At 46.4% G+C, this 26,262-nt stretch overlaps 1 protein-coding gene across 3 annotated transcripts in view; it reads left to right on the forward strand.

The window, feature by feature from the left end:
• NTRK3 (neurotrophic receptor tyrosine kinase 3) overlaps positions 1–26,262 on the forward strand; it is a 201,840-nt gene that overhangs the window by 50,735 nt on the left and 124,843 nt on the right. For all 3 annotated transcript variants that reach the window (XM_021530338.3, XM_021530339.3, XM_021530340.3), the window contains exons 4-11: positions 1,942–2,010; positions 9,143–9,300; positions 11,518–11,660; positions 12,237–12,378; positions 14,505–14,801; positions 18,162–18,185; positions 18,980–19,050; positions 20,749–20,851. In XM_021530338.3, coding sequence (XP_021386013.1) covers positions 1,942–2,010; positions 9,143–9,300; positions 11,518–11,660; positions 12,237–12,378; positions 14,505–14,801; positions 18,162–18,185; positions 18,980–19,050; positions 20,749–20,851 — 1,007 coding nt within the window. The remainder of the gene's footprint in view (positions 1–1,941; positions 2,011–9,142; positions 9,301–11,517; positions 11,661–12,236; positions 12,379–14,504; positions 14,802–18,161; positions 18,186–18,979; positions 19,051–20,748; positions 20,852–26,262) is intronic.

Below are 26,262 nucleotides of genomic sequence, written 5' to 3' on the forward strand. Positions count from 1 at the left end.
TTAGTGAGGATGTATCCTTTCTCCATCTCTCTGTGTCCTAAATTGTAATAACACGATCATGCTATTTTTGATTCCCTTATTTGCGTGGAAAGCCTGTTGTTTTTTCTCTTCTCTTTCAGAATCCAATTTTCTCTTGACATTTCTGCCTAATGTAGCAAAACATGACCTTTGAGAAAGGACATTCCAGCGAGATTCACTCCCTCCTCTGCATTTCTGCCTCTCTCCCACATCTTGCTGTCTCTCATGCATCCCCTTTACGCTTCCTTCTTCTCCCTGGGCTGGGGGAGGGAGTTTACTGTCTCACTTTTCAGTAACAGTGAGTTGCTCCTTCCCCTCCCACTTTTCATCTGTCTTTGCAAAATTTCCAGGTGGTCAGTGCTCTGGGGTGGATAAAGGAGGGAGTCTTGTAATATTTTTCTTCCCCCCCTGCTTAGCTTTACCTGCCTTTATCAGAGGCTGGAAGCAGTTTGTCTACAGACATGGGAACGGTGGGATCACAGTCATGTGAAATGAGGTACCTGTGGTTTGCTGTGGTTCCCACAGCGGGGTAGTCTGATGTGAAGCAGAGCCAGAATTTAAAAAGGCAGCACTGTGCCATCCTTGTGTTTGGGCTTGTTCTTGTGCCAGGCTCGTGGAGAGCCTTTGGGACAATGCTTTGTTGTGTGAGCAGCTTCCCCACTCCTAATTGCAGAGTTCTATGCAGGTGGGACAGGACCAGAATTGCTTTTCCCTTGCTGAAACTCAGTGTAAGGGAAGAAATGAATCTGCCACCCCAAATCCTTGTGCCAGCAGGAGCCATTCAGGGGTTTGCTCTCTTGGTTTTAGCACTTATTTGCAAATCAGATGGGGTTTGGGGGCTGAGCCCTGCACAACTGGACTGCCTTGGGTCATACCTCCTACTTGGCCAGCCCAGAACTGAATGAACCTCAGGTGATTGATGCCTCTGGCTCTTCATTGCTCTTCCCAGTGGGCAGGCTGAGGCAGGGGGGCTGCCCTGCCTGCCTGTGGCTCACAGCAGAGATGGATTTGGTAAAGGATGGATTTGGTGAGGCAGCACCTCCTGTGTGATCTGGAAGCCAGCAAAGAGGTCGGGCATTTGTGGTTCTCCCAGAACTTGTGATCACCCATTCCTCTGCTCACTCACCCATGGGCTGGTCACTTGGTTGGTGGCTCTCAGGATGTCCAGGTGTCCCTGGGAAGGCTGGCCAGAACAGAATGTGTTTAATTACCATCTTTTTGGACTGTTAGAAACTGGGGGCTGTTCTGCTGCTCACACTGCTCCAGACACATTTCTTCCTCTTGTTTTTATTAATTCAGCTCCTTTTACATTCTTTCATCCTCTCTGGCTTTCAGCTAAAGAGAAGCTGTCTGCTGGGTTGAAAAGCTCTCCCAGGTAGATGAGATTTATGTTTTTGAAAGTTTGGGCAGATGGAGAGAGGGATGGGGAGCTGTTGGCTGCTGTAGCAGTGGTACCCCTGGGTGCACACAGCCATTCTGGGACACCTGGAATGCACAGCTACTGCAGATCATATGATAACACCTTGGGTAATCATCGTGCTGTCATTTGAACCTGGCTGTTACTATTTTTAACGTGAGATTTGTACTTAATTTTTTGTTCAAGTTCTGAAATTAGACTTGCTCTTTTTGCTTATGGTTGGTTGAGCTCCAGATTCATGGGCAAGAATCAGACATTGGATTTTCTTTTTCCTTTCCATTGCAGCAGGATATAAATAATTTTTCCCCTTTAAAAAAAAAATAGAGAAATTTTCATTTGGGTTTGTCCTCATTAAAATCTCCCATTATGAAATCTGAACTTGGTTTCTAAACTGCTTGACAGCCTCCCCATCGAGGAGGATGATGAGCTCTGTGGAGGTGGTAGGGCCATGTGCAGGAAGAATTATTTACAGTGCCTACTTTATTTTTTTTTCTCTTAATTTTCAGAGACCTCTCCGGGAACCGGCTCACCACTCTGTCATGGCAACTCTTCCAGACACTGAGACTCTTTGAACTGTAAGTCCCACCCTGGGGGTATCTCCTGGGAAAAGACAGGAGGCTGAGAGGAGGAACGATTTCCAAATAGAGTTATTTTGAAGCCAGCGAATAATCACCTAAAACTCCAGTGGGCAGCAACATCCTTGGGAGGCTTTCCTGTGTATGGGAGCACCAGAGCAGAACTGCTTCTCTTTTAACTTCACAGCAGCTGGCTAATTAATGTCGGGATGATGAACAAGTCATGCTTGGAGTAGTAAATGGTTGACTAACTCTGGGAGCATGTTAGAAATACTTACTAGGCCAGATTTTGAGTGAATCTCTTCAAACACTTGCTCTCACCTGTTGCAGGGTAGGGCTAACTGCTTTTCTTTAGTTGGTGCACATGCTTTGCAAGCCACCCCTGTTTTTAGGCCCATGATTCCCTTTCTCTCTAGCAATGGAGACACCTCTAGCTCTGATGTGGGGGATGATGAGATAGTTGTGTCTCCTGGGGCACTGGTGGCCTTCAGCCTGCTGAATTATTGATAGAGCATTCAGCATCATGCTTGAAGAATAAGTGGACACGAAATCAATGGAACATTGCCCTGATGACCTGTTTTGTTGAATTTTAGGAATAGTTGTTTGGTGGGTATAAAAAAATATATATGTAGGATTTGTCCCAGAGGATCCTGGGAAGCTCCATTCATCCTCACTGATGATCAATAGAGCTGTAAGCTGGAAGTGACTTATGAAAGAATAAAGACAGTCTTTCAAGTGGGAGTAAGTGTGTTATCACTGGTGTTACTGTAGTGTATTTTATTTCTGTCAAATTGTTAAATGAAAAATACTAATAGTGATATTAGAAAATGGAGAAACGCCCTTCTAATGGGGGAATTTGCCTTGCAGAGCTAAAATGCTGAATTCAGAATTTGTCTCCTTGCTGATTACAGCTCAAAATATTTTTCAAGCCTGGCTCGGGTTTCAAGTTTAATAGCATGAGTCATTTGTATTCTTAGACCTTTACTTATTGTCATTGCACTGTCTGGCAAAACCCAGATTGATGGTTGTTACCCAAGAGAGACCCAAGAGTGGAGGAGCAAATGGGGCTGCAGTCCTGAGCTGGAGGCACTTGCAGGGCCTGGGGTAATGGTGAGCCTGCAGATTAATGGGAATACTTCCAAAGGGGCTCGTTTTTATGTGCTTTTGCTTCATTTGGTCATATTTTGTTTCCTCAGGCACGCCCCAGGTCTGCCAGCTCCATCTGGGCTCAAAAGACCAATACCAAGCACAAAGGGAATTGAGAAGCTGCATTTTGGGCAGCAAAGGATATTTCACCTGATGAATACATCTGTGCTGTCCTGATATGATGATCCTGGCAGGGAGCTGGTGTGCTTGGGGTGGCTTTGGATGGTGTCAGCAGAGTCACTTGGGGCCAGCACTCTGCAGCTTAGCAAGCACGAAGGAGCTGAATTACTTGGCTCCAGTTGGAGCTGTGCTCAGAGAAGCTTTCTTGGAGATAACAAACCCCAATGAATGAAAGAAGTGCACAAAGAAATGCAGGGGATCACTGGGCTGGTTGGTAGGATGCCATGGTGGGGTGGGAAAGCAGAACTGATGTGGTGTGTGTGGTCCATGGTGTCCCATGGGGAGCCTTGGCATAATGTGGGGCAGGAGCCTCGGCTGAACCTCTCCTGCTCCAAACTGTGAAGGGGGTCTTGGCAAACCAACCTCTGGCAGCAGCTCCAGTGAGCAATTTAGAACTAAGAATGTGCCTGCCCACAGGGACTGCCCTGCTGTTGGCTGGGCTGGACTAAGAGCCTGGTCAAGCCCATTTTTCCTAAAGAATTGCTTTAGGTGCTTTGTGACAAATGTTCCCTCTGAGTAACTAAGGATCCTTCATCCACATAAGCACGGCTAGGACGGAGATTACCACAATAATGTGGTGAAGCTGTTCCACAAACGCAACAGGAGAAGGATATTTTATTGGATGTCCCCTGAGATGTCAGTTTTTAAGGGGCAGGGGGATGTGCCTGCAGCATGCTTCCTGACACTGAACTTTGGAATTGTTGGAAAGAAGACAGCACAGAGGTGTAGCCTGAGCTATGGGCTCTGAATAATCATTCACATAAAGATGTTGGGAATTAAGGTACGGAGATGTTACCTGCTGTGAGGAGTTGTGGTCCTGACTGCTAGAAGGATGGAACCTGTTCTGAAGAAGAGCAGATCTCCAAGTTGGGGAGAAATTACTAATGGATCCACAAAAGTGGGAAATACTGTATTTTTTTTTTTTAGAAATGCAGAGGATGGGTGAGTAAGAGACAGTTTTTTGGCACACTGAGCTCCAAGGAGGCTTCCAGAACCTGGGAAGGAGACAGAATACATGGCCCACATAAAGCGAGTGTGAAACACTGGTGAAAACTAGAAAGGGAGTTGCAGATTGACATCAGCCAAGGAATTGAAACTGAGCCCAAAACTCTGTGGAAAGGGAGAAGGTGGTGAGCAGCAGAGGCTGATGCAGAGACAGCCTGGGGAAGACTGAGCAGCAGCATTTGTGAACAGCAGTGGAGAGGCCAGAAGACTCCGGGGACACAGAGAAGCTGGCCAGAGTCTCTTCTCCAGAGGGCTGTGTTTGTGTGGAGGGTTGGTGGAACAAGTGGGTGCACCAGAGATGCCTTATACTGAATTCCAGTGCCCCTGTGCTATCAGGAAGTCATGGATCCAGAGGAAGGAAAGTCATCCAAGCCAAAACCGTGACTTACAACGAGGCAACTCGGAGCAGTGGAGCATGTGGTGAGGGAAGCAGTGGGAGGATTGTCTCCAGGAGAGTGCTGGGACGAGAGGAACTACAACTGAGTATGACATAGAGATTTCCAGGGAACACAGACCTGACAAAGCCACTCACAGTGAACAATGAGGAGTAAAGATCAGAAGAGTACTGGGCAGGTGGAGGGCAACTTGGGGCTTGAAATTGCTGCTTGGCTGCATCCAAGGCGTCGCAGCCTCATGAATGTGGTAATGCTTTAAAGAAGAATTTCTTGTTCAACAGAACTGAGATTTTTCCCTGCTGACTCACTGAAGAAAGGATGGCAAAAATGAGGCACACTTCCAGAGTATTATCTCTTGCTCATTCTGGCCAGAAACAAGGCTTGGAATTGTTTCCAGTAACTCCAACCCTAATTCCCATGGCATGGGCTGACCTTGACCAGCAGGGCTCAGGCTAATGAGTGCACAACTCTCCTAAGTCTGAAGCTGAGTGTGTGCAGGAAAGCATCTGACACTGCAACAGCTCATAAATGTTGGACTTAGAGCCTTTCTTATCCAGAAGTCACAGCTGGTTTCCTCTGTCATGTCCTTGGCTTCCTTTGTCATATCCTCAGAGAGCTTAGAGCTGACATTTCAAGAAATTCCTTCCCGGAAAGACCTAAGACTGGATCCAATTACATCTTTGGTTGTATAAAACCTTGTAGTCCTGAACATCTTGCTGCTCTGCCCGACCCATCAGCATTTCTAATACCAGCAGTCCCTGCCAAGTTGCCCTGCAGTACATTTCTGCAATGCTACAGCAAGAGGCTTTGGTGGGGATGGGGCACAGCAGCATTTCTGTTAATGTTATGAGTCCAACTTAATATGGTTTGTGCCTCCAGCTTTGAAACTTGTCACCACTGGCAGCCCCAGTAATAGAGCTGTGGCCAGACAGTGGGTCTGCTCTCTGTATTAGCTGAGCCAGCTGTCAGGCAGCACACACCACTCCCTGTCCCAGTCCTTCCCTTTCTATCCCAGCCTCTTCTGGCAGGGGTTCAGAAAAAACAGTTTTGGTTGGACCACCAAGAGAAACTCTGGTTCTGGGAAATTAATAGGAATTTAAAAAATTAGATTTTGTTCTCTCTCTGCTGTGTGCTCTTTGCTTCTCAAGCTTAGGGAAATGGCCTCAGTCCCAAGGTAGGAAGAGCATTTTAATTGTAAGAGTATGAAACCTTGGCAGGAATTTTATGTGAATTGAAACAGACAGAAGAAGTGTGGCAAGGATCTCTGCTGCCCTCTGAGAGGTTTTAGCTGCAGACAGCTTTGCTTTAGCTGATGAGGGGGGACACATGGGACAGGGCATGTGTCTCATTTAGCTGCCTTGTCTGGAAAACAACTGCTTGTGTGTGTGAAGTCCCTGTCTGTTCCAGAACATACTGGAGTGTTGATGGCATCTGTCTCCCACACTGGTCCACCCTGGTGAAGGCTGTCCAGGCAGTTTTGGGAGACAGTGGGTGCAGCTCTCTGCAGGGAGCAAAGCTGGGCTCAACCAGGCACCAGCAGCATCAGTTTTGTTGAAGAGTTGACTTGATGCCTGCATGGCTCTAGGGTTTCAGTTTTCATGGGTCATTGTCCCATCAAATGGCAGCTCATGGAATGATTGCCATGATTTTCCTCTTTCCCAAACATAGTGTGCCTGTTTAGGGAAGGGGTTGTGCCCTGAGTACAACCTACTGTCACTCTCTGCTTATGGTGCTGGTGGATGGCTCTGTCTCAGGTGCAGGTTCAGACCCTTTTTGGATGCACTCCTTGAGTGACAGAGCAGCTCTGCTTGTGCAGGGAGCCCAGCTCCCTTACAGCTGTGATATTTGCTATTTCTCACAGGCATTTTCTGTTTTGAGGAGGGCTGGAGAAGGTGTGGGTGTGTGCACAGCTCCTGAGTGCCTGAAGCCAAGCACAATTTGGCAACAATTTCAGCCTGCATGCCAAAACTGCCCTTTGGGTTTGTTTGTTCGTTCCAGGAGTAAGTTGTGTTGGATGTGTCCCACAAAGGGCCCCTTACCTTAATTCTCACTGGGATGCTGCTGCACCCATGGTCTGCAGCACATGGCAGTGTCCTCTGGTCCAACAGTGTCTTTTGTCCAAAGGGTCCCTTGTGGCCCCCAAGGTGTTCCTTCTTGCAAGAAGAGAAAATGCATTTATGTCCACAAGCAGAGGGTTGTAGGTAGTGGAGGTGTGTTGCAGAAAAGTGAGAGGAAGAGTTGGAAGTAGCTGCATCTCCTGATGGTCCCTGCAAGGGAAGGAGACTGAGGAGAGAATTGAAAGTCCAGGTTTTTTGGGTGGGTTTAGGACAATGTGAGTGTGGAATTCCCTATGCACCTCCCTGGGGAGCTGGCTGGCATGGCAAGGCAGGACCAGGCAAGGAGGAAAGGGTGTTTTCTGCATGTTAGGAATGCTTTAGCAATGCATGTTAGGGACAACGGTTGCACACACGTACCCTTTCTACCCGCAGAGCTGTGCCAGCTGCCCGTGGCACTCAGCACATCCAGCCCCTGATGGGAGTTAATTTGTGCAAAAGCCCCTCTGGGGGTCTCGATTAGAGCGAGTTACACCGCTGGTGTTGGGGCAGGCTGTGGGGAAGTTCTGCCCTGAAGCCCGTGGCTCCTGTATTATTCATGGCCCTTCATTAATTAACAATGGGCAGGGAAAGCTGCTGTCTATTACTTACAGAGCTGCCCTTAAGTGCTAGGACAGCAGCTCTCCCAGCAGCCTCCTTTGGTGAGGATATTTGCAGCAGGGCAGAATTTCTGCCCCATTGCATCTGAGATCCCCCACTCCCTGCCAGGGCCCAGGGTACATCCCCAGTTACCCGTCCTGCCCTTACCCACTTGCCATCCCGTGTCCTGTTGGCATCAGTAATTCTGGGGGCTCCTGAGAAGGAGATTCATGGTTGTGTAGAAGAGGATGTAAAGCCTGTGCAAAGCCCTGGCAGTACCTGTCAGAGCACGCAGGGAATGTCTCATCACTCAAATCACTGTGCTAATCTGCTCTGGTCTGTTAAATTTAGTGCTTTGGCCTTTGAGTTGCTTGTCTGAGCCTTGTACCTGTGTCACAGAGGTTTATGTGCCTTTGGTGGGAAAGAAATGAACTAATGAAAAGCCACAGAGTGAAGCTTAACTCAGTGTTTGCTCTGAAAAAAAAGGTCAGATGACATCTTGATGTATCTGAAAATGCAAAATGGCACCATTAGGGTTCTGGTTAAGCAGCCCTGGGTGCTACCAGAAGACCCTTTCAGTTCCTCCTTTTGCAGCACTGTATTGACAAAACAGCAGCTGCAGATGTTTGGAAGGTTGTTTCCAAATCCTGTTAGTCAGTGAAATTAATTTTGTAAAAGCAAGCATGAATTTTGCAGTAACACGTGAAACAGAGCAGGAAAAAAGCTTTCCCCTGTATGATGGGGGATCTAGATATCACATGAAACAATGGTTTGACCTTTGGAGGTGCCCTTCTGCTTTGGGGTGTCTGAGCTCATCTTTGGCACTTCTGGCTCTGCTGATCCCAACTCTCTTTGCTTTACAGTTGTGTGGGGAGATATTTTGTTTGTTCAGGTTGTAACTCCTGGTTTTGCTCAAATTATTGCAGCCAGCTTTGGTAGCTCAGTCTTGACTGAGCACTGGGCTATTCTCCCTGCTGGGACTTGGCCTTCTTGCATGCCCACAGACACCTGCAGAGCTTTAAAAATGTAAATGAAATGGTTAATAGGTTGGAAAATCAATTATAATAAACATTCCTGGTATATAAACTATGTGTAAGTGTGGTTTAAATGAAGTACATTAAAGGCAGTGCTTTTCTCCATTTCTCCTGGCCAGGTCAGCAGGGTCTCAGCACAGTGCTGATTGATTTGATTAAAATGCATGTTCCCCTGCACATTAGCTTGTGTTCTGGGTCACCAGGAGCCTGTGTTTGTACAAGGAACTTGGGAGAAGGGCTGCCAGCTTCTCTGAGTGCCTGTGGGGACTTGAATTGTGCTTTGCCCAGCAGAGTCTAGGACCACTGCTGAAGTGGGATTTGAAGCTGTCTGCTCCTCTGCTGAGGGGTGACTCTTTTGGGTGTCTGGGTGACTGTGCCACCAAGCCTCAGTAGTGCAGATCTTGTGGTGAGAGGCAGTGACTGTGTCTGTGTGCTGCCTGGGAGATGTAAAACCTTGTGTGCACGCATGAAGGAGACTGTGTAAATGCATGGATGTGTGACTGTGGCAAGGACAGGAATAATAAGTGCCAGAAGAGCCCAGGGGATAACGCAGAGAAGGTTCAGCTTTAGCTCTTACACATGCATGGTGGCTGTCCTCCTTGGGGGTCTCAGAGCCAGGTGACAGCTCTGCTCATCCTTCCCCACCCCACCATCCTTTCTCACCCCTCTCTGCCCGCAGGAGACTAGAGAGGAACCTTTTTAACTGCAGCTGCGACATCCGCTGGATCCAGCTCTGGCAGGAGAAGAGCGAGGCAAACCTGCAGTACCAGGATCTCTACTGCATGACCATGGATGCAGCCATCATCACTTTGAAGGAGATGAACATCACCCAGTGTGGTAAGGGTCCCTGGGCTGGACACGAGGGAGGCCAGGAGGGATTCCTGTCCAACCCAGCACCTCAGCTTCAGGAACCTGCTGTAGCAGGATCTCACCACGTGGTTGAGAACAAGGGGGTTGAAGCTGGTTGGCATAGTTTGTAGATTAAAAATAGAATATCTGGGTAAATGTGAGGCTCCTATTAATGTGCATATGAAAGATATTGGGTGATTTGGGGCATTTTCTTCACTGCATTGCTGCTGCTTGTCAAAGTGTCTGTAGTGAGTCTGTGTGATGTCTTGAAAAGAGCTGTTTCATGTAAATCTTCCTGTGCCTAACGAATCCTAGAAGCAGCATATTGTTAAAAGACCCTGACACTGAATCTTTTATAATTACTCTTAGGAAATACATGTCTCTATTCATTTTCTTTTGTTTTATTTTTCAATTGAAATCCCATATCTGTAGGGAAGAGCCAGAAGTGACTTTATATCTCTTTCTATTTCCTACTGATGTTTAAAAGAGTCCAGCGGCCCCAGGAGCAACATGAGGCATGTTCAATAGTTATCCCTTTTTCCTTCACCTTGTTCACACATCAGCTGCCTGTTTTGTGTCAGGTTTTGCTCTGCTATTGCTATTACTGGAAAGCATCCCTTGCAGAGTAAGGAAAAAGAGATGTACCTTCCACAGAGCAATTAAATTTTCTGTACACAAGCAGCTGTCAAACTCACAAGCTGGAAAAAGGAGGAAAACTAGACTTTTTTTTTTTTATATAATCATCCTCTGTACTAGGGATTTGGGCTTGTTACTTGTAGCAGTAGTAGACAAACAGCACACACGTTTGAATTTGCATGACTTGTTTTTTTTGTTTTGTTGGTTAGTTGTTTTTTTTTTCCCAAGTTCACCCTGTCACTTTAAGCTCTGGAAATTGGCCAAAGTGTGCCTTTGTGTGGATGAACTAAAAAGATTTGAGAGTGCTGTAATTTCCGCCCCACATGGGATGAATAAACTGCAAGGATTAAACAGCAACAAAAAAATCCTTAGGGATCAGGGAGAGGAGGAGAGATGGCTCCATCAATGGTGGTATTAGACTGCAGGGGACAGCAGGGTGCTGATTTGGGAGCAAAAATGTGCTGATGTGCAGGGTAAGCATCTCCTCTGACCATGCAAAGTCCTGGAAGGGTAGGGAGCCACAGTGGTCTGCTTTCCTCAAGAGGAGTCTTTCTGTTCAAGCATTAAGACTCCAGGGATGTTGATTTGTCCTTGTCCTTTGGTGCTGAGGGCAGGCATGGCTTGGTGTGGCCATGTTTGATCCCAGCTCAGCCTGGAGAAGACCATACATTGTCCTTCCCATCTCCTTCTCCACTATTCCTGCCACATATGCAGCTTTGCCAGGTTTTGACTGCTGATTTCTTTCTTCTGGTATCACCCTAATCAGTACAATGCTCCTTCCTGGTGCCACTCTCTGATGGCCATGAAAGGGTGTGTGTGTCCCCATCCATGACTTTGCCTTGGCATGAGGGATGCTGCTGCCCTGTGGTGGGATGGGACCACTGGTCAGTTCCTCCTGCCCTGCTTACTCAATTTGCCTCTGAAAGCCTCCCTTACTCAAGAAGACTTTGTCTTTCTTGCAACCAGCACTGTCTTGTTTCACATCACAAGGATATTTGGTGCCTGTGGAACTGGTGTAAATCACAGGCACCATAAATCAGTGAATCCCTCTGCTACCACCGAGGAAGAGCAAGGGCACCTTCTATTAGAAGAGCTGCAGTTAATATGAGGACACATCCTTGGTCATCTTTTCTTGATTGTTATAAATTAGAGGGATACTTTCTTCACCTGGAATGCTGAGTGCTCTGTGCCTTGTCCCTGGGGGTGGGGATGCCTTGGATCCTCTCCCAGTACACACAGTTTTCTCATCCCAGGTGACTGCCCTCGTGAGCAGCTTCCGTGGGAGTAGAGAGATGGGTATGGGGGTTGTGTGAGAGGAAGAGTGGCCAGAATTGGACAGCAACTTTTGGATTCAAAGCTGATGAGAGGGTCTGCTCAGCTGGCACATCTCCAGTGTCTACATTTTCCCCTGTCTCCAGCACCCCTCCTTTTCTTGGTAGGACGAGGCCATTCTGTTGCCTCATGCTACTCATCTCGGGGTGCTGGAGGCTGATTTGGAAAGCAGCTTGGTGGGACCTGGGTCCACACACTTCCTGCCCCACACCTGAGTAGGTTTTTTGTCTCCTCTAGACCTTCCTGAGATCAGTGTGAGCCACGTGAACCTGACGGTGCGGGAAGGGGAGAACGCCGTCATCACCTGCAATGGCTCAGGATCGCCACTGCCGGACGTGGACTGGACCGTGGCTGAGCTCCACTCCATCAACACCCACCAGGTAGGGGCTGCAATGCCTGAGGGCTGCCTGTGCCCAGTGTGGCAAGAGTAAAGCAGCCCCCATGGTTTCCCAGGTCCGTGCGTGCAGGGCAGAGAGTCAGGTAGATGGTATGAGAAAAGAGAAATTGTTGTATCCAAAGGAAAGCTGAAGTCATGCTCTATCCACATGAGAAGCTGGGGGCTCCCAGAAGGCAGGAAAATATTTCCTCTGTAGGGCCAGAAAGTGAAGATGAGAGAGCCTCAGAGCTCAGTGCTCCCTGATTGAATTAACTCATGTGTCCTCTGATCCAACTCCAGTGAAACTGTCTGTTTGCAATAGCTAAGTAAGATTTTCTAGAGGCTGGCCATGTTTATCAATGCTACAATGGCTCTCCCCTTCCCTGTATTCCCTCTTACAAGATGTGGTGTGTTTGATCAGGTGAGGAAATACCTCCCTTCACCCAGATCCCAGCTGTCTTTGGATTGTGGAGACCTCCTCACATGGAAACTGTGATCCTCCTTTTCTGGGAGTGGAAGAGGGGAGGAAAGGAGCCACCAGATACTGATTTCTGTCTGTATTTCTCTCTGGGATTTTTAGACCAACCTCAACTGGACCAATGTTCATGCCATCAACTTGACCTTGGTGAATGTCACCAGCGAGGACAATGGATTCCTGCTTACCTGCATAGCTGAGAACGTGGTGGGGATGAGCAATGCCAGTGTGCTGCTCACTGTCTACTGTAAGTACCAGTGGAGAGACCTTGTCCCTACAGAGCCCAGAGGGGCTGCCCTGGGAGCTGTTTGAATGCAAGGCCACTTGCTACCTGTGTCATACTGATTTTGTGGGTGAAGAATAGGAGGAGCTGAGCACAGTGAGCTGGAGGTGGATCCTCGCACAGCTCTCCTTCTCAAACGTCAGTAATTTTGCTTTCCTGATGCCTGCATTGATCCAGAAATGAGCACAAGAGCAGGGAAGGAACAGCAGTGTCACAGTGGTGGTGGTGGAAGTTTCCTGCCTGTGTCTTGGAAGATTCAATAGACTAAAGGAAAGCCATAGAGGGACTAAAAATCTCTTAACAAAAGCAAAGTTTCTTTCCTGATGCTATGTGAGAGGTTCAATGGCACCCTTGCTAAAGACAGTTTAAAACTTGCCACTAATTTCAGGGATGTTAGGACTTCCTCTCAGGTCAGATCCTACAAAGTTAAACTGCAAATGTCATATAAATGTGCATGTGTCAAATTTGAACTGTTCACTTTTATCTGCAAGTAGCTCAACTTTCTTTGTGCTTTCTAATATAACAAAACCCTGACCTTAAAAGGAAGTTTACACAGCTTTGTGGTCTCAAGCAGCTGAGATTTGCTATATTTTGCTGTGTCTGTAATATTTGCCCTTACTCTGTAGTTTGAAAATGTCCCCCACCTCGACCTTGCCATGTAGAGCAGAGACCCTTGTGGGATTCTAACTGCTCTTGGTAAAACCATTCATGCTGTGTGATGCTTTACTACTTTCATCTTCCTTCCAATAAGTACTATTGATGGATTGAAGGATGGAGGTAATTAAAGTTCAGCCCAGCTCAGAGCTGACTGGTCAGCAGATGGATGTTTTTTGCACGGTGTTTTAGCATCTGTTCCTCCACCCCTTAAACAGCACTATGCCCATGCCTATTTTCACCCGTGAAATCCTCTAAGCTGCTGACAGTTTCTGCTACCCTTGCTCTTGTTGCACAGAGCCATCACTCAGGCTGTAATTTTACACTGAAAAGATCTGGGTTTGTGCATGTAGGTGGCTGCCTGTTTTGAATCCCCTTGCCAGGAAGATATGAACAAGCCACATGCGGATCTGGGCTCGCAAATGAAAGAGGGACATGACTGTGTGGTTCAGGGTAGATGGGCTCTGGTGGGAGAATTTTGCTGAGATCCAACCAGCTTTGCACATTTTTCTCCTTTCTCAACTTCACTGACTTAAAAATTCAGTGTCTTTTTTCACAAAGATGGGTCAAATTTAGTATGTTGGTTTTCTTCCTTGTGGATGCCAAATGGATTGTCTTTGCAGCTGGATGGTAGCAGGAAAAGAAGAGTTTTAGGGAAGACATAAATCATTGTGTCACATATCTTTGCACCAAACTTGTTCTTCTAGTTCAGTCCTTGCCAGCCTTGGGGTTTGGGACCTTAGGTGTAGGCGTTGTAAATGGGGTTTCAGAAGTTATAGCAGAGCAACATTTGAATTCTCGGTGTGTCCCTAGGGGAAGACAATGCATATGCAATAAATTGCAGGTGGAGTTTCTGCTTTTCTTATCCCTCTCCCACTCTACTCCGTCTAATTAAAACACCCCTGGCGGCTGTTCGGCGAGTGAGAACTCCTTTGGGATATTCAGGCAGTCAAAGCCCCCAAGGACAGACAGTCTCTGGGGGATGTTTGCTTCCACAGCTATGCAATCCAGAATTGCTTGGTGTGACTGGAGACCTGCCACGGGCACCTTGCACATCTGTAATGTAATGGAACATTGCTACGTCACCGTGTCCTCCTTAATGGGGACAGGCAGTGTCCCTGGGATCCCTAGGGGGAAGGAGAGCAGTGGTAGATGTGTGGACAGGACAGTTTAAGCTTAATTGTTTCTGGGCTGGTGAAATTTCCATCCCTGTCTTTTATTTATACCCCTGTTTGGGAGGCCAAGAGGACTCAGACCCTCCTTTGAGGGAGGGTGGAGTGGTTCTCATGACAGTGCTGCTTCTTTACAGTCCTCCATGGGAAGAGTAGAAGGAACCAGTGATTTTGGAGGTTTTCATTGCTCTTAGTTTCTGTGGTGCACAGAGTGGTGGCGTTGGGTGGAGGTTGCTGTGAGCCTGCCATGTTTCTCTCTGCTAGATCCCCCTCGCATCCTTACTCTGGAGGAGCCGGTGCTACACATGGACCACTGCATTGCGTTTGCAGTGCATGGGAACCCAGCTCCCACCCTTCACTGGCTGCACAACGGCCAGGTCCTCCGGGAGACGGAGATCATCCGCATGGAGTTTTACCAACAAGGGGAAGTGTCTGAGGGTTGTCTGCTCTTCAACAAACCCACTCACTACAACAATGGCAACTACACGATTGTGGCTACCAACCAGCTGGGCTCAGCCAACCAAACTATCAAAGGACACTTCCTTGAAAAGCCTTTTCCAGGTAGGATATTCAGTTTATCTCATCAGGGCTCCTTGCAATCCGAAGGTCTTACTATGGCCCTGCCAGGAATCCTTGCACCTCAACAAGGCCTTGACAACCCAAGTTGGCTTTGTCTGAACATCAGGTTGGAAGAGGTGACCCCTGGCAGCCTCTTCTTCTGACCAGTAGGATTTTCCTACACAAGTGTACTTTGGTGTCATATGGATTCTTTAATGCTGGAGAGGTGCTAACTGCTTTAGATAATTTTATTTTGTAGCATATTCTGTAGTGTGTTTATTTATTTATTTTAAAGACCTTTAGGAATTTCCATGGGAATAGGATGTAAGTTTGGCCAATTATTTTGGATCTCTTTTTGGGTGCCCCAATGATGTTGCTGATTTTTTTCTAGAGAAAGTGTTCTGCTTTGTGGTAGTCATAAGCTATAGAAAGGAAAAGCCTTTGAAGTGATGCAGCCTGTCCCTTTGTTTCTTTTACTTCTAGCTTGCATCTGTGCAATGATAAAAGCTGGATGCAGCGGTGTCAGGATTGTTTTCTTTCTAAATGCAATATGTGCAATTCCAGGATGACAGGGCTACAAAAGATGCGACAGCTCAATTAGTCACTTTGCATCAGTTTGCTGGGATTTCTTAACTGATTGCTTGGAATTCCCTGTTGCACTCCTTGGTGATTCACAGCTTATGCGTAAAAAAAAAAAAAAAAAGTGTTTGAGGATATGAAGATCCATCTCTGGGAAGCACTGTAGAGACTTTTGTCATGGCCTGTCTGCTCTGTAGGAGCAGCTTGGTCTGTTCCCTGACAGTGCAACACCATGCTGGCCATCATGGAGTTAAGATCTGTGTTGCCTTCAGGAATGATGCCATGAGAAAGTGGCAGCTCTAAATTGGCCCCTGCAGCCCAAGAAAATCCAGCAAAATAGGGCGTTTGCTAAATATAGCAAAATACCAACGGTACTCTCATTTATTATTTATATCACACCATATATGTACACAGAGTTTTCCCGCAGGTCAAATATCATAAATGCAAACCCAAATCTCTGCCTTGAAGATCTGACAATTGAACAAATGAGCTGATATGGATGGGAGTGGAAAATGTGTATTCTGACTTCAAGGATGCTGCCCTATTTGACTATCTGACCTATTTATATTTCCTTCTGTCAGGGCAGAAGAGCATATCAAATGTAGGTGGGTGAGGAGAGACGCACAGGTTTGCAGTCTCAGCTCTGTCAGGTCCCACCTTTGTGACTCAATTTCCCCATCTGTGAAACGAGGGCAGCTCCTAAGTAGGTGCTGGACATGCAGGAAAGGGAGGCAGATATGCTTCCCTTCTGGAGAGCTGATTTTGGAAAGGAATCTGAGCCACACTGTGGTGTGGAAAAGCACATTGTTTGAAGAGCATCTTGTGTAAGAGGCTCTGGGAGAATGGGGCTCTGTGAATAAATGTAAAATACTGCCCTTGTGAATGCAGCTCCACCCATGCCTCATGTGTTGTTGGTGTGGGATGCTTACTGACCCATTTCCTTTATTTCTTCTGATCCAAAGTCCCAAGCCATTCCTCACCCTGGCAGACCCTGTCAGCCCAATGCAGGATGTAATTTACTTTCCTTGAAGCTTGTTGCTTCGTCCACTACCACAGCTGGCATATACATTCACTGCAGCTGACATTTATAATTTCCCATTTGAAGGTAGATCCTTCAGAAAATGCCACACACTGAAGGTTCCCCAGCATGGCTCATTCAAGCCTCTTGTTGCAATTCACACATGCAAGGGCTTTGCTGTCACTACCCAGGGTGAGATTATTATTCTTAATTCATTAATGAAAACATAGTGCCTGGAAGACTTGGTCAGCACAGAAAAGGACCTTTGATCATGTATTTTATATCCCTGGTCAAAACCCTGTTATTGATAAAAGGCCACACTGCTTTTTGGGCTGAGAGGAACAAGGTGCTGTTAGAAGCTGGGATCTGGGACATGTAAGCTGCATGCCACATCTGCCTTCTCTCTGATGCTGCAGGGCAGTGGCTCCCATGACAGATTTGTGTAATTTCCTTTAAGAATCTCATTGCATGTTGTCATTGGTATCTCTGCCACAGGCTACTAACTCATTTAATCCACAGAGGTTAATGTACCTGTGATGGGTGTTCAGTTCTTTGAGAACTTCTCATAGAACTCAAGTTGGCTGAAATTTCTTGGCTGTTTTTTATGCTTGGAAAAATAGGGTATAATAGGAAAAGAACCTTTTTGTGCATTTCTGTTGAATTTACTTAGTCCAGCAGAGAAAAATGGAAAGGGGAAAATGTAGAAGCAGCAAGAATTTTATTACTAGACTTTGCCTTAATAGAGAAGAAAAAGTCTCAAAATAAAATATTTTCTTCCTTTTTTTTTTTTTTTTTCCCTCTCTTGCTGGAAAAAGCTAGGGAAAGTTACTCTTTTGCTTGACTGAAAACAAAAAATATTTGTTCTGTTTTTTTTTCCCCTGGGAAAGGCATGTTTGTCACCTGGGGTTTGTTTTACACTCCCCTTCCAAACCTCACCCATGTTCCAGTGTGAGCATTCCAGCATCCTTCCAGGAGCCCTCTGCCAGCAAAGCTGTGCAAACTCCAGTTAATATCAGCTCAGTGTCTTACAGGGGCGAGTGAATTGGAAGCTGACGTGATTCTCACTCTGTGTAAACTGAGTGTCACCGAGGGCTTTAGACCTCACTGTCTGGGGCCTCGGCCACCTCTGGAGCTGAAGGAGCTTTGCTGAATAGACTGGAGCAGTCAGCAGGCTGACAGCAGAGCCTGCTGTGGTTGTCTCAGGCAAGAGGCAGCTCCTGGACAGCCACAGCTTCCGTGTGCAGTTCAGAAGCTCTCAGCTGTTCTGAGTGGCTCATGAAGGTCACAAGAGATCTCCTCTAACTCCTGGCCCCAAGCTGGGCTCTCCTTCCCTCTATAAGGGAACTGGTCCTTATCCTTGAAGGATTTTGTCCATAGGTGGACACTGCTATGCAAGGCAAAACCTGTTTCTCTCCCCTCCATGTCAGTCCTGCAGAGCCCTGTGTGTCTGTTGAGCTTTGCTTGTCTGCTGAAAGCAGGGGTGTTTACCATCATTCAGAAGTGCTCCTTGTTCTCCATTTTGGCCCCATGGTAGCATCCTCCCCCTCCTCTTTCAGCCCAAGGTTCTCCATCCTGACCTCCAGCAAGTCCTGCTGGCACATGCACTGCAATTTCCAGGAACAGTTGCCCAAGAGGGAAAAATATGATTAGTTGGTTTCCTGGTCTCTTTGGGGTGGTGGAGTATGTCTGAGGTGGGTGGGGAAGGAGGCCCCTCTCCCTTTGCTGTGCTGCTGACTGTGTTGCTTTTCTCTTTGTCCTTTCCACAGAGAGCACGGACAGCTTTGTCTCAAGTAAGTGTCTCCTTGCCCTTTGAATACTGTGGCTGGTTTGTTTCTGTGATTTCCCCTTCCCCTCTGTGATTTACATAGCAAGAATGAGGAAGCCAGAAGCAGGTTGGTGGAGGTTGCACAAAACCCTGGCTTCCCTGTGCATGAACAAGATTGTTGGGGAGCTTGTGATCCGCTTGATAATCTTATGAGACCAGGAGATCTTCATCTGCCTCTAGTGTTTCCCAAATAAGGTCCTATAAAGGAAATGATGGTTGGTTGTGGTGTAGCAAAAGGGATCTTAATTTCAGGCAGGCTGGGCTGTCCCCAACAACATCTCTCTGCTGTGGGCTGGGATGAGAAGCAGGTCTCAATTCTGTTGTGTTTCTTCAACAGATTCTTCCCTCCCCCTGCAAAACATATCATACACCACAAAAAGCATTCATCTTAATGTTTGTTCAGATCAAGTTTTGCTGGAGTCAGTTGTGTTTTAACCCCACTTAGCTCAGTAAATTTCTGAAAATAGGAAGAAGGCTCAAGGGTGGTGGGAGACTATTCCAGGACACCAGGCACCCAAATGTTTCTCATTTGTGAGGCTGGAACAACATCAACATAGTGCTGGTCTGTGTTTTCTCTGCTGGTGTGCAGAAGGGAACTCTCTGATGGTTGATTTGTGCCTTCTCAAACAGAAAGCTGCAGCCTCTCTTAGGGGTGAACTGAATCTCCTTGGGCCAGGCACTGCTGCTGGAATGTGCTGATGCCTTGGGAGTCCCATGGGAGCCACACTGAGTTTTCTGTCTTTGATGTTTTGGTTTCAGTCGGTGATTATGAAGTGAGTCCCACCCCACCGATCACTGTGACCCACAAACCAGAGGAGGACACTTTTGGGGTGAGTCCTGGTGTCTTCTCTACAGAATTGCTCAGTATTTGTATTTCTCTGCTGTTTTGAGTTGTTTGCAAGAGAAATCTCTTCCTTTATGACTCAAGGCAGGAATCAGAAGGATTTTGTGGCTTGTGTTGGGCAGGTAAAACACTGACACAAACCATCTGATCCTCTTGGGTCTGCAGTGTGAAACCAGGGAACCCTTTGAAAATAAGGCATCCTGTGAAGTCTCTGCTGGCAGGGTCAGAAATTCTCACTCTTAAAAAGCAGCACCCAGAGAACAAACAAACAGGCAATTGTGTGTTTTGGACTGTTATTGATCTGGTAAGCTTAGCCTGGTGAAAGACCTGGGTTTAGTTTGGTTCAATTCTGTCAATGTGTGTTTGCCCTCTCTCCTGCTGTGCAGGACATGCCTAAAATGAAAAAGAAAAGTAAGTCTAGGGCTTATCAGATCTCAGCATTGTCTTTCTTCTGCAGAATCCCAGTAGGAAAAAGAAAAAAAAAAAGTGTGCATAAATATTAGAAGAAAAAAATTAGCATGTTACACAATTGCTCTAATTCTGTAAAAGTTTTAAGATCCTGAAATCCACGAGGTGTCAACAGAATAAGCAAAACTCCGTCCACCCTGGTTTCAGTTCTCATCTAACAGAAAATCTCCTTTAACTGAAGTGGAAGCTTTGAACAGTGAGGCTGGAGTAATAATGTGCACTGATTATTAAATATAAAGCACAGAAAACAAGCCAGGGATGAAAATAGAGTGTAAAATAAAAATTTAAAAATATTATAACAAATGTACCGAGAGCAGGGAAAAAGATTGCAAAATGAAATTACTTCTTCTTAGTTAAATGATGTATTTTCTATTATAGCAGAATACAGTTTTGTAAAAGGAAGCAAAGTCTAAATGCATCACAAGACCCAGTACAGAACAATTGGACACATGCCAGAGAAATTGTTGTTTACATCAATGCAATAAAAAGTATTTTGAGCAAAGACTTGAAGTAATAAATATTCATAAATATTAAAATAAACCTGGATTTGTAAACCCTTTAGGGCAAGGAGGTTTTCTTTTCCTGCTTGTACACTGCCATAGTGGAACCACAGCTCCAGTGAAGGATGTGGACATTGCTATACTATAAATATTTACTAGTAAAATTACAATAAATAGGAAACAGAGGCTTTTGGAAAACTCCTTTTTACAAGGAAAAACTCCTTAGTTCTACTTAATTTTTTTTGTCTTCTCTTTGTGTTCTATTATTTTCCCTCAGTCTGTCCTGAGGGATTTTTGGGTGGAGGCAGAACTGTGCTCCCAGCTGAGCTTTGAAGAGCTTTAGTGCTGTGATGTCATGGCAAAGAGGTGATGTCACAAATGAAGGCTTGGGGTGTGATGCAGTGCAGGGAGAGCCCAGGCACTGGAGCAGAGGTTTTATTTTCCCTGCAGATATATGGAGTGAGAGAAAACTGGTGCCAGGAGAGTGTCACTGATGGGAAGATCCCAGACCTCCCAGTCCTGCAAAAAGCCTGTAATGCGTCCAAGCTGCACCAGGGCCTGCTGCTTTAGCTTGTTCTTTCCTCCATAGCTGACATCCACAGGGGTGCAGCAGGTGGTGTGAGCCTGTAGAAAGGTTAGCTGGGCAAGGAGGTGCTATATTTCTGATTTAGACTCCTAAATTCCTCTGTGTTGACTCTAAGGTTTCTTCCTTCCAGGTTTCCATAGCGGTTGGGCTGGCAGCTTTTGCTTGTGTCCTCTTGGTCGTCCTCTTTATTATGATCAACAAGTATGGCCGGCGGTCCAAGTTTGGGATGAAAGGTAGGTGCAGTTGCTTTCCCCTAGCAGGAGGCACCTTCCAGGATTGCCCAGCTCTTATAGCACACGTGGAAAGGTGTTGTGGCTTTATTCCTACAACGCAAATCCTTCCAAAGGGAGTGCAGTCCTCTTCTGTTTGTTGAGAGAGTAATGGAAGCAAGTGGACTGGTGGTTCTCACCTGTGTGAACTTCTCTGGGCAGAAGTGTGGACGTGTATTCCTTCTGAGTACATAACTGCATCTACAGGTTGTCCAGGAGAGCTTTGAGTCTGCTCCCTCCAGCCCTGCATCGTGTTCAGGACAGCATGGTCTTGGGATGATGCATGGGCTTCTGCTGTGCTGGCTGCAGAGCACAGGGTGTGCACGGGGAACAGAAGCATGCAAAATTGGTTTGAGTTCTCTTGGGAAAGCAGGTGCAGCCACTCTGTGCCCATCTCAGAGTGGGGACTGTCACTTTATGTCCATACTGGGAAGGCAGTGGTGTGGAAAGTCACTTTCTGATGACTCTGATGAAAGGTTTTCTCCTCTGTGTCATGAATAACGACTTTAGAAATTTATTTCAAGTATGACTGATATTGAGAAGGCATTTGATATTTGCCAGGCAGAACTGGTCTCTGTCCTAGGAACAGCAGCTCTGTGATGAGGCAAAGCCAATGCCAGAAGTAGATAATTGTGTGCCATCTGGTTTTTGTGACTCTGCTGGTATCTCCAGTGGGGCAGTGTTGATGGTGCCCAGTGAAGGCTGAAAGAAGAGCCTTCACATGACAAAGTAGTTCCCAGCCTAATTGGTGGCTTGTGCATGCCCTGTTTGAAGCCAGGCTTTGACAAACAAGAGTTTTTCCCAAGGCACCCGAGTCACTGCCTCTTTCCTTGCCTTGCTGTGGTCTCTTCTTCAGGGCAGGTTGATAGATTTGGGAATGTTCCTTGCACTTTCTTAGGGCTTTGTTTTCTTCACGTAGACATTTCCTGAGTTGGTCCAGATGGGATTCTGGCTGGAGTTTCTCCTATGGATCCTATGGAGATAGAAGACAGGACATTTAATTAAATAGTGACTCTTCTACACCAATTTAGGAATATTTAGTCCATATGTCCAATGATAAGAACCATCTGGTGGAGTGTACTGACTGGTGGGTGGAGTAGAGGAATGGAAGACATGGTTCCTGGGATCAATTTCCAGCTCTTCTACTGACTCACTTAGTGGCCATAGGCAATTAGCTCTCTTAACCTCTGCCTCTGCTCTGATTTCCCCATCTGTAAAACTGGGATGATGTTATGTGCTTTCTGGAGGGATTTGTCAGAACACATTGGAAGTGCTTGGGCATGTGCCACTGATGGAGCTTTGAGATACAAATATGAAAAGGAAAAGTAACATCTGACTCCAGTGGGAGAATCAAAGGGGAGTGAAGTGAGCCTAATGTGAGTAACAAGTCTTGGTGAACAGATGTGTGTATGTGTTTAGAGGTGTTTGGATAAGTGTGTCAGTGGATATTCTGCATTCCCAGAAACCAGAGGGGTGCCATGATGGGCCCTTGTGTGTGAAGTTTAATGGAGGCAAAACCGTTTAGCCATAAAAATCTGCTTTCCTCCTCATCATGCTGTGTTTCTTCCAATTCTGATACGAAACCACAACCCTGCAAAGTTTCTACATATTTTATTTGCTTTTCTTGGATAAATGGAATTAACAGAGGACAAATACATCTTCAAAACCAGGGAGGTTATTAAGTCATGATTGTCATAGGCACCACCATAGCCTACTCACACTGCCCAAACTCTGCTTAGTTAACTCTTGGGCAGGAGGCATCCTTTGTGGCACGCAGTGTGTTCTCATTTACTAAGGAAGAAAAAAAAAAATCCAAACTCCGAGTCATTTTGGGCAAGTGCATCCCTGATTCGGGAGCTGTTTGTTGCCAGCTGATATATTGCCACTTGTTGTTGAAATCCCAGCTTGGCAAGCCTGCAGGAGCAGACTTTTCCTGTTGATTTTGTCAGATGCAGAACATTGTGTGCTCGTGTTGGACATGTTACCTAAAGCACCTCATGAGTCTTTCTGAGTACATCTTTTTCCTTCTGCTTCTCCAAGTGTTGAGCAGATGGTTTATTTCCTAGAGAGAGGTGAGCGTGGACTGACAGAGTTGGATGTCACGTTGTGTTTGGAAGGCTCCCTGGGCCAGCCTGCTGGATTGCCCACCAGCCCTAGAACCAGGCTGCCAAGCGTCCAGCTGCTTTTGTGGAGAGAAAGTCATTGTGGCTTGAGGGATGTGTGCTGGGAGAAGACTCCGAGGGGATGGTTTGTCCTCTTTTGTCTTCTGCTGGTGGCACAGCCTTGGAGCAGTGCAGCAGAGTCGGGCCAGAGCCGGTTCCTGATGCAGCGGTGGGAAAGCCTGCGGAGCCGAGCGTGCCTGCGCGGGGCTGGAGCGCTGGCACCAACAAAAGCCCCTTTGAGAGCAGCTCTGACGCGCTGGGCTCCTCAGCTGAGCTCGCCCAGCCTGGCTCGGGGCCATCCCTCTGCCTTCCCCTGCTCCCTCCGGAGAGGACATTCATTAGCGCGGAGCGGCGGAGGTCAGAGCCCCTTTCTGGCCGCCTGTTGGCTTTGGCTGCTCTCGCTGGGAGGGAACGGGGTGGGCTGAGGCAGCTGGGGGGAGACGGGAGCTCACTGGAGCTGGGGTGCTGGAGGCGGCAGGGAAATGGCAAACAAAGCTCCTTTTTCTTGTGAAAAGTGGTGTTCCGTGAGCAACAGAGGCAGTGGAGCGAAAACCACTGGGAAAAATGAATGCTAAGACTGAGACTCGTTGAAGCTGCAGAAAGGCAGCCACTTGCTGAAGGGTGGTGTATCCAGAGGAGGGGCTGGGATGCTTTTTAAAGCCTTGTATTAGTGTGAGGAAAAGAAAAGGGTCTAAACAAGCAAGAAATTGAAATTTGGAGTCCTTTGGTTTACTCTGTGCCCCAAAGGGCCTTTTTTTTTTTTTTTTTTTTGATGGTGTAGACCACATGGAAATAAGGAGCCCAATATCCTGCTCTCAGTCGCTACTTGCTGCGACTCTGGGGCCAGTGTCCCACATTCCCTGAGTGCCCACCCAGGGTGGAAAGCTTTATACCTCACCTCCTGGGGTCAGGCTTGTCACTACAACCCTTGTAAAGAGTGTCTTCCAATCTGAGTTTAATCTCAGCAGATGACAGGAAATGAAATTTTGTAGTATAATAAAAAAGCCACATGCAAGTCCCAGGACTAAGAAAAATTAAATTCTGTGAAAGAATAATAATGGCACAGAAAACATCTGGGGCATACAAAATGTTTGGATGGTGCAGTGATGGAGAGTGTAAATACTTACTTTGGTGGACTAAAGTATATTTACCTTTTACTTGTTTTCTGTTACATTTGCAACTGCCTCAGGATGAAGGATGTATACTCATGCAAGTCTGTGATGTGTTCCTGGTGCTGCACAACTTCAATAAAAACCAAATGGAGTTAGCTGAGATACGCAGAGAAAGGTGCTAGAGAAAATTTAGAGACAAGAGCACTTGCAGTTTTGCTGAGATTGACTGTTTTCCAGGCTCTGAGATTAAAAACTACTTCTGTTGTCCAAACAAGGTTTTCTTCCTCGAGTGGAGCCAGTGCCAGCAAATGGTTCAGACTTGGTTACTGCTGGCAAAGAGTCAATTGGTTTTTAATCTGATTTCCTAAAGAAATAAGGCGTGTGATCATGCTGCCTCTCTGTACATACACCAGTGTTTGTGCACAGCTCTGCCTGCCTGCATTTCCCCTTTCTGTACTGCAGCTTTTGGATGTGCTGGCCAGTTCCACACAGAGCAGAGGGAACAGGACTTACAGATGCCTTTAGAGGGATCATGGAATTAAGGGAACTTAATAGAATGACAAGTTGGGTGATGTCCTGCTGATAAAAATGCCGCAAGGCTTTCTGGACATTGGAAAATTCATATGGAAGCTCAGCCTTGGACAGGAAAACACAGAGGTCAGGCTTTCATGGGGTCTGCTCCGGTGCGTGGTGTGCACGTGTGTGCACATGCATATATGTGTTTTCTTTCTGAACAAACAGAAACAGGGAGGAGGTGGGGGAGAACTGAATGAACAATAAACAAATACTGCCCACGCTTTCCGTAATGTTTGAGGAATCCCATCGCTATCAGTTTATTTGATATTTGCTCTAATAGCCCTGATCAAAGTGCTGGCACTGCTGATGTGCATGTGGATGTCAGAAATACTTGCAGAGCTGTTCCATTGTAATTTAGTGTTAGTTAAAAGGTACTTAAAGCAGTTGCCTATTTGATTATGATTGGGGGCCATTAACATTTTTTTCCATAAACAGATGGTTACTGTCCGCTGAGTTGATTGCAGAACAATTCCAGAGCTCTAATTCAGAAGGAGCTGTTCCTGGAAAGATATCTTGGGTGCCTGGCTTTTTGCTTTTGTGATTTGGATTTTTAATTATTTTTTAAGTTTTTTTTTTCTCCTCTTTCATTATGTAATTATTGCTACAGGTTCAAAGGCAGGGAAATATATACATATATATATATCAGAGCCATGATCTACCTTTTAGATGAGGCTTAAATCTGTCCCATGTTGCCTTGGCCAAGCCTGGCTATAATCATACACTGATTTTATTTTTTTTTCTCCCCTAATTGTTTGTTGTATAGGCATGGACAAACCCTCTGCAGCTTGGAGAGCCTGCATATCAAGGGTTTGCTGCTCAGGAGAAATCTGTGATCAGGGTCCTTTTATTCCTTCCTCCTGGGAGCCTGCCATGTGGCAGGAGCAGGAAGAAAGAGCAAAGTACTATCAATCTGCCACAGCCACAGGAGAGAAACAGCCATACATCAGCAGCCATGGCAAATTCCAGGGATTTGGGGGCGTGTGGCTCTCCAGAGCAATGGGCTGGAAATGGGAACCCATTGCTGCTGAGTTCTTTGAGCTGGGTGTGAGATATGCTGAGCCCCCTGAAACATCGGAGCAGAGCTGCTGCATTGGACTGATGGAATTCAGGGGTTCTCCTTGCTGGTATCCTTCAGTTTGTTTGCAAATATCCTTGATATACTCCTACTCCTCAGTATTAGTTGGGTTTATTTGCTTGGGAAGTGGATTGAAAGGGCATGTGGTTTCACTGGGGCTTCCTTCTATAAATACCTGCTTATACTCTGCTGAAGTGCAAGCTGTGCTATTTTTATGTTTATTTATTTAATGCCTTCAAGGTGATAAAGCATAAAGCTCTTTGAGCTGCTGAATATTGCTTTCTATGACTGCCTGAAAGTAAGTTGTAGACTGGTGGGGGTCAGTGTCAGTCCCTTCTCCCAGGTAACAAGCAACGGGTCAAGAGGACAAGGCTGCACCATGGGAGGTTTAGATTGGATATTAGGGAAAATTGCATATTAGGGAAAATTTCTTCACTGGCAGAGTGGTCA

This window comes from Lonchura striata, chromosome 11 (assembly GCF_046129695.1).
Source record: "Lonchura striata isolate bLonStr1 chromosome 11, bLonStr1.mat, whole genome shotgun sequence".
NCBI classification, from domain to species: Eukaryota; Metazoa; Chordata; class Aves; order Passeriformes; family Estrildidae; genus Lonchura; species Lonchura striata.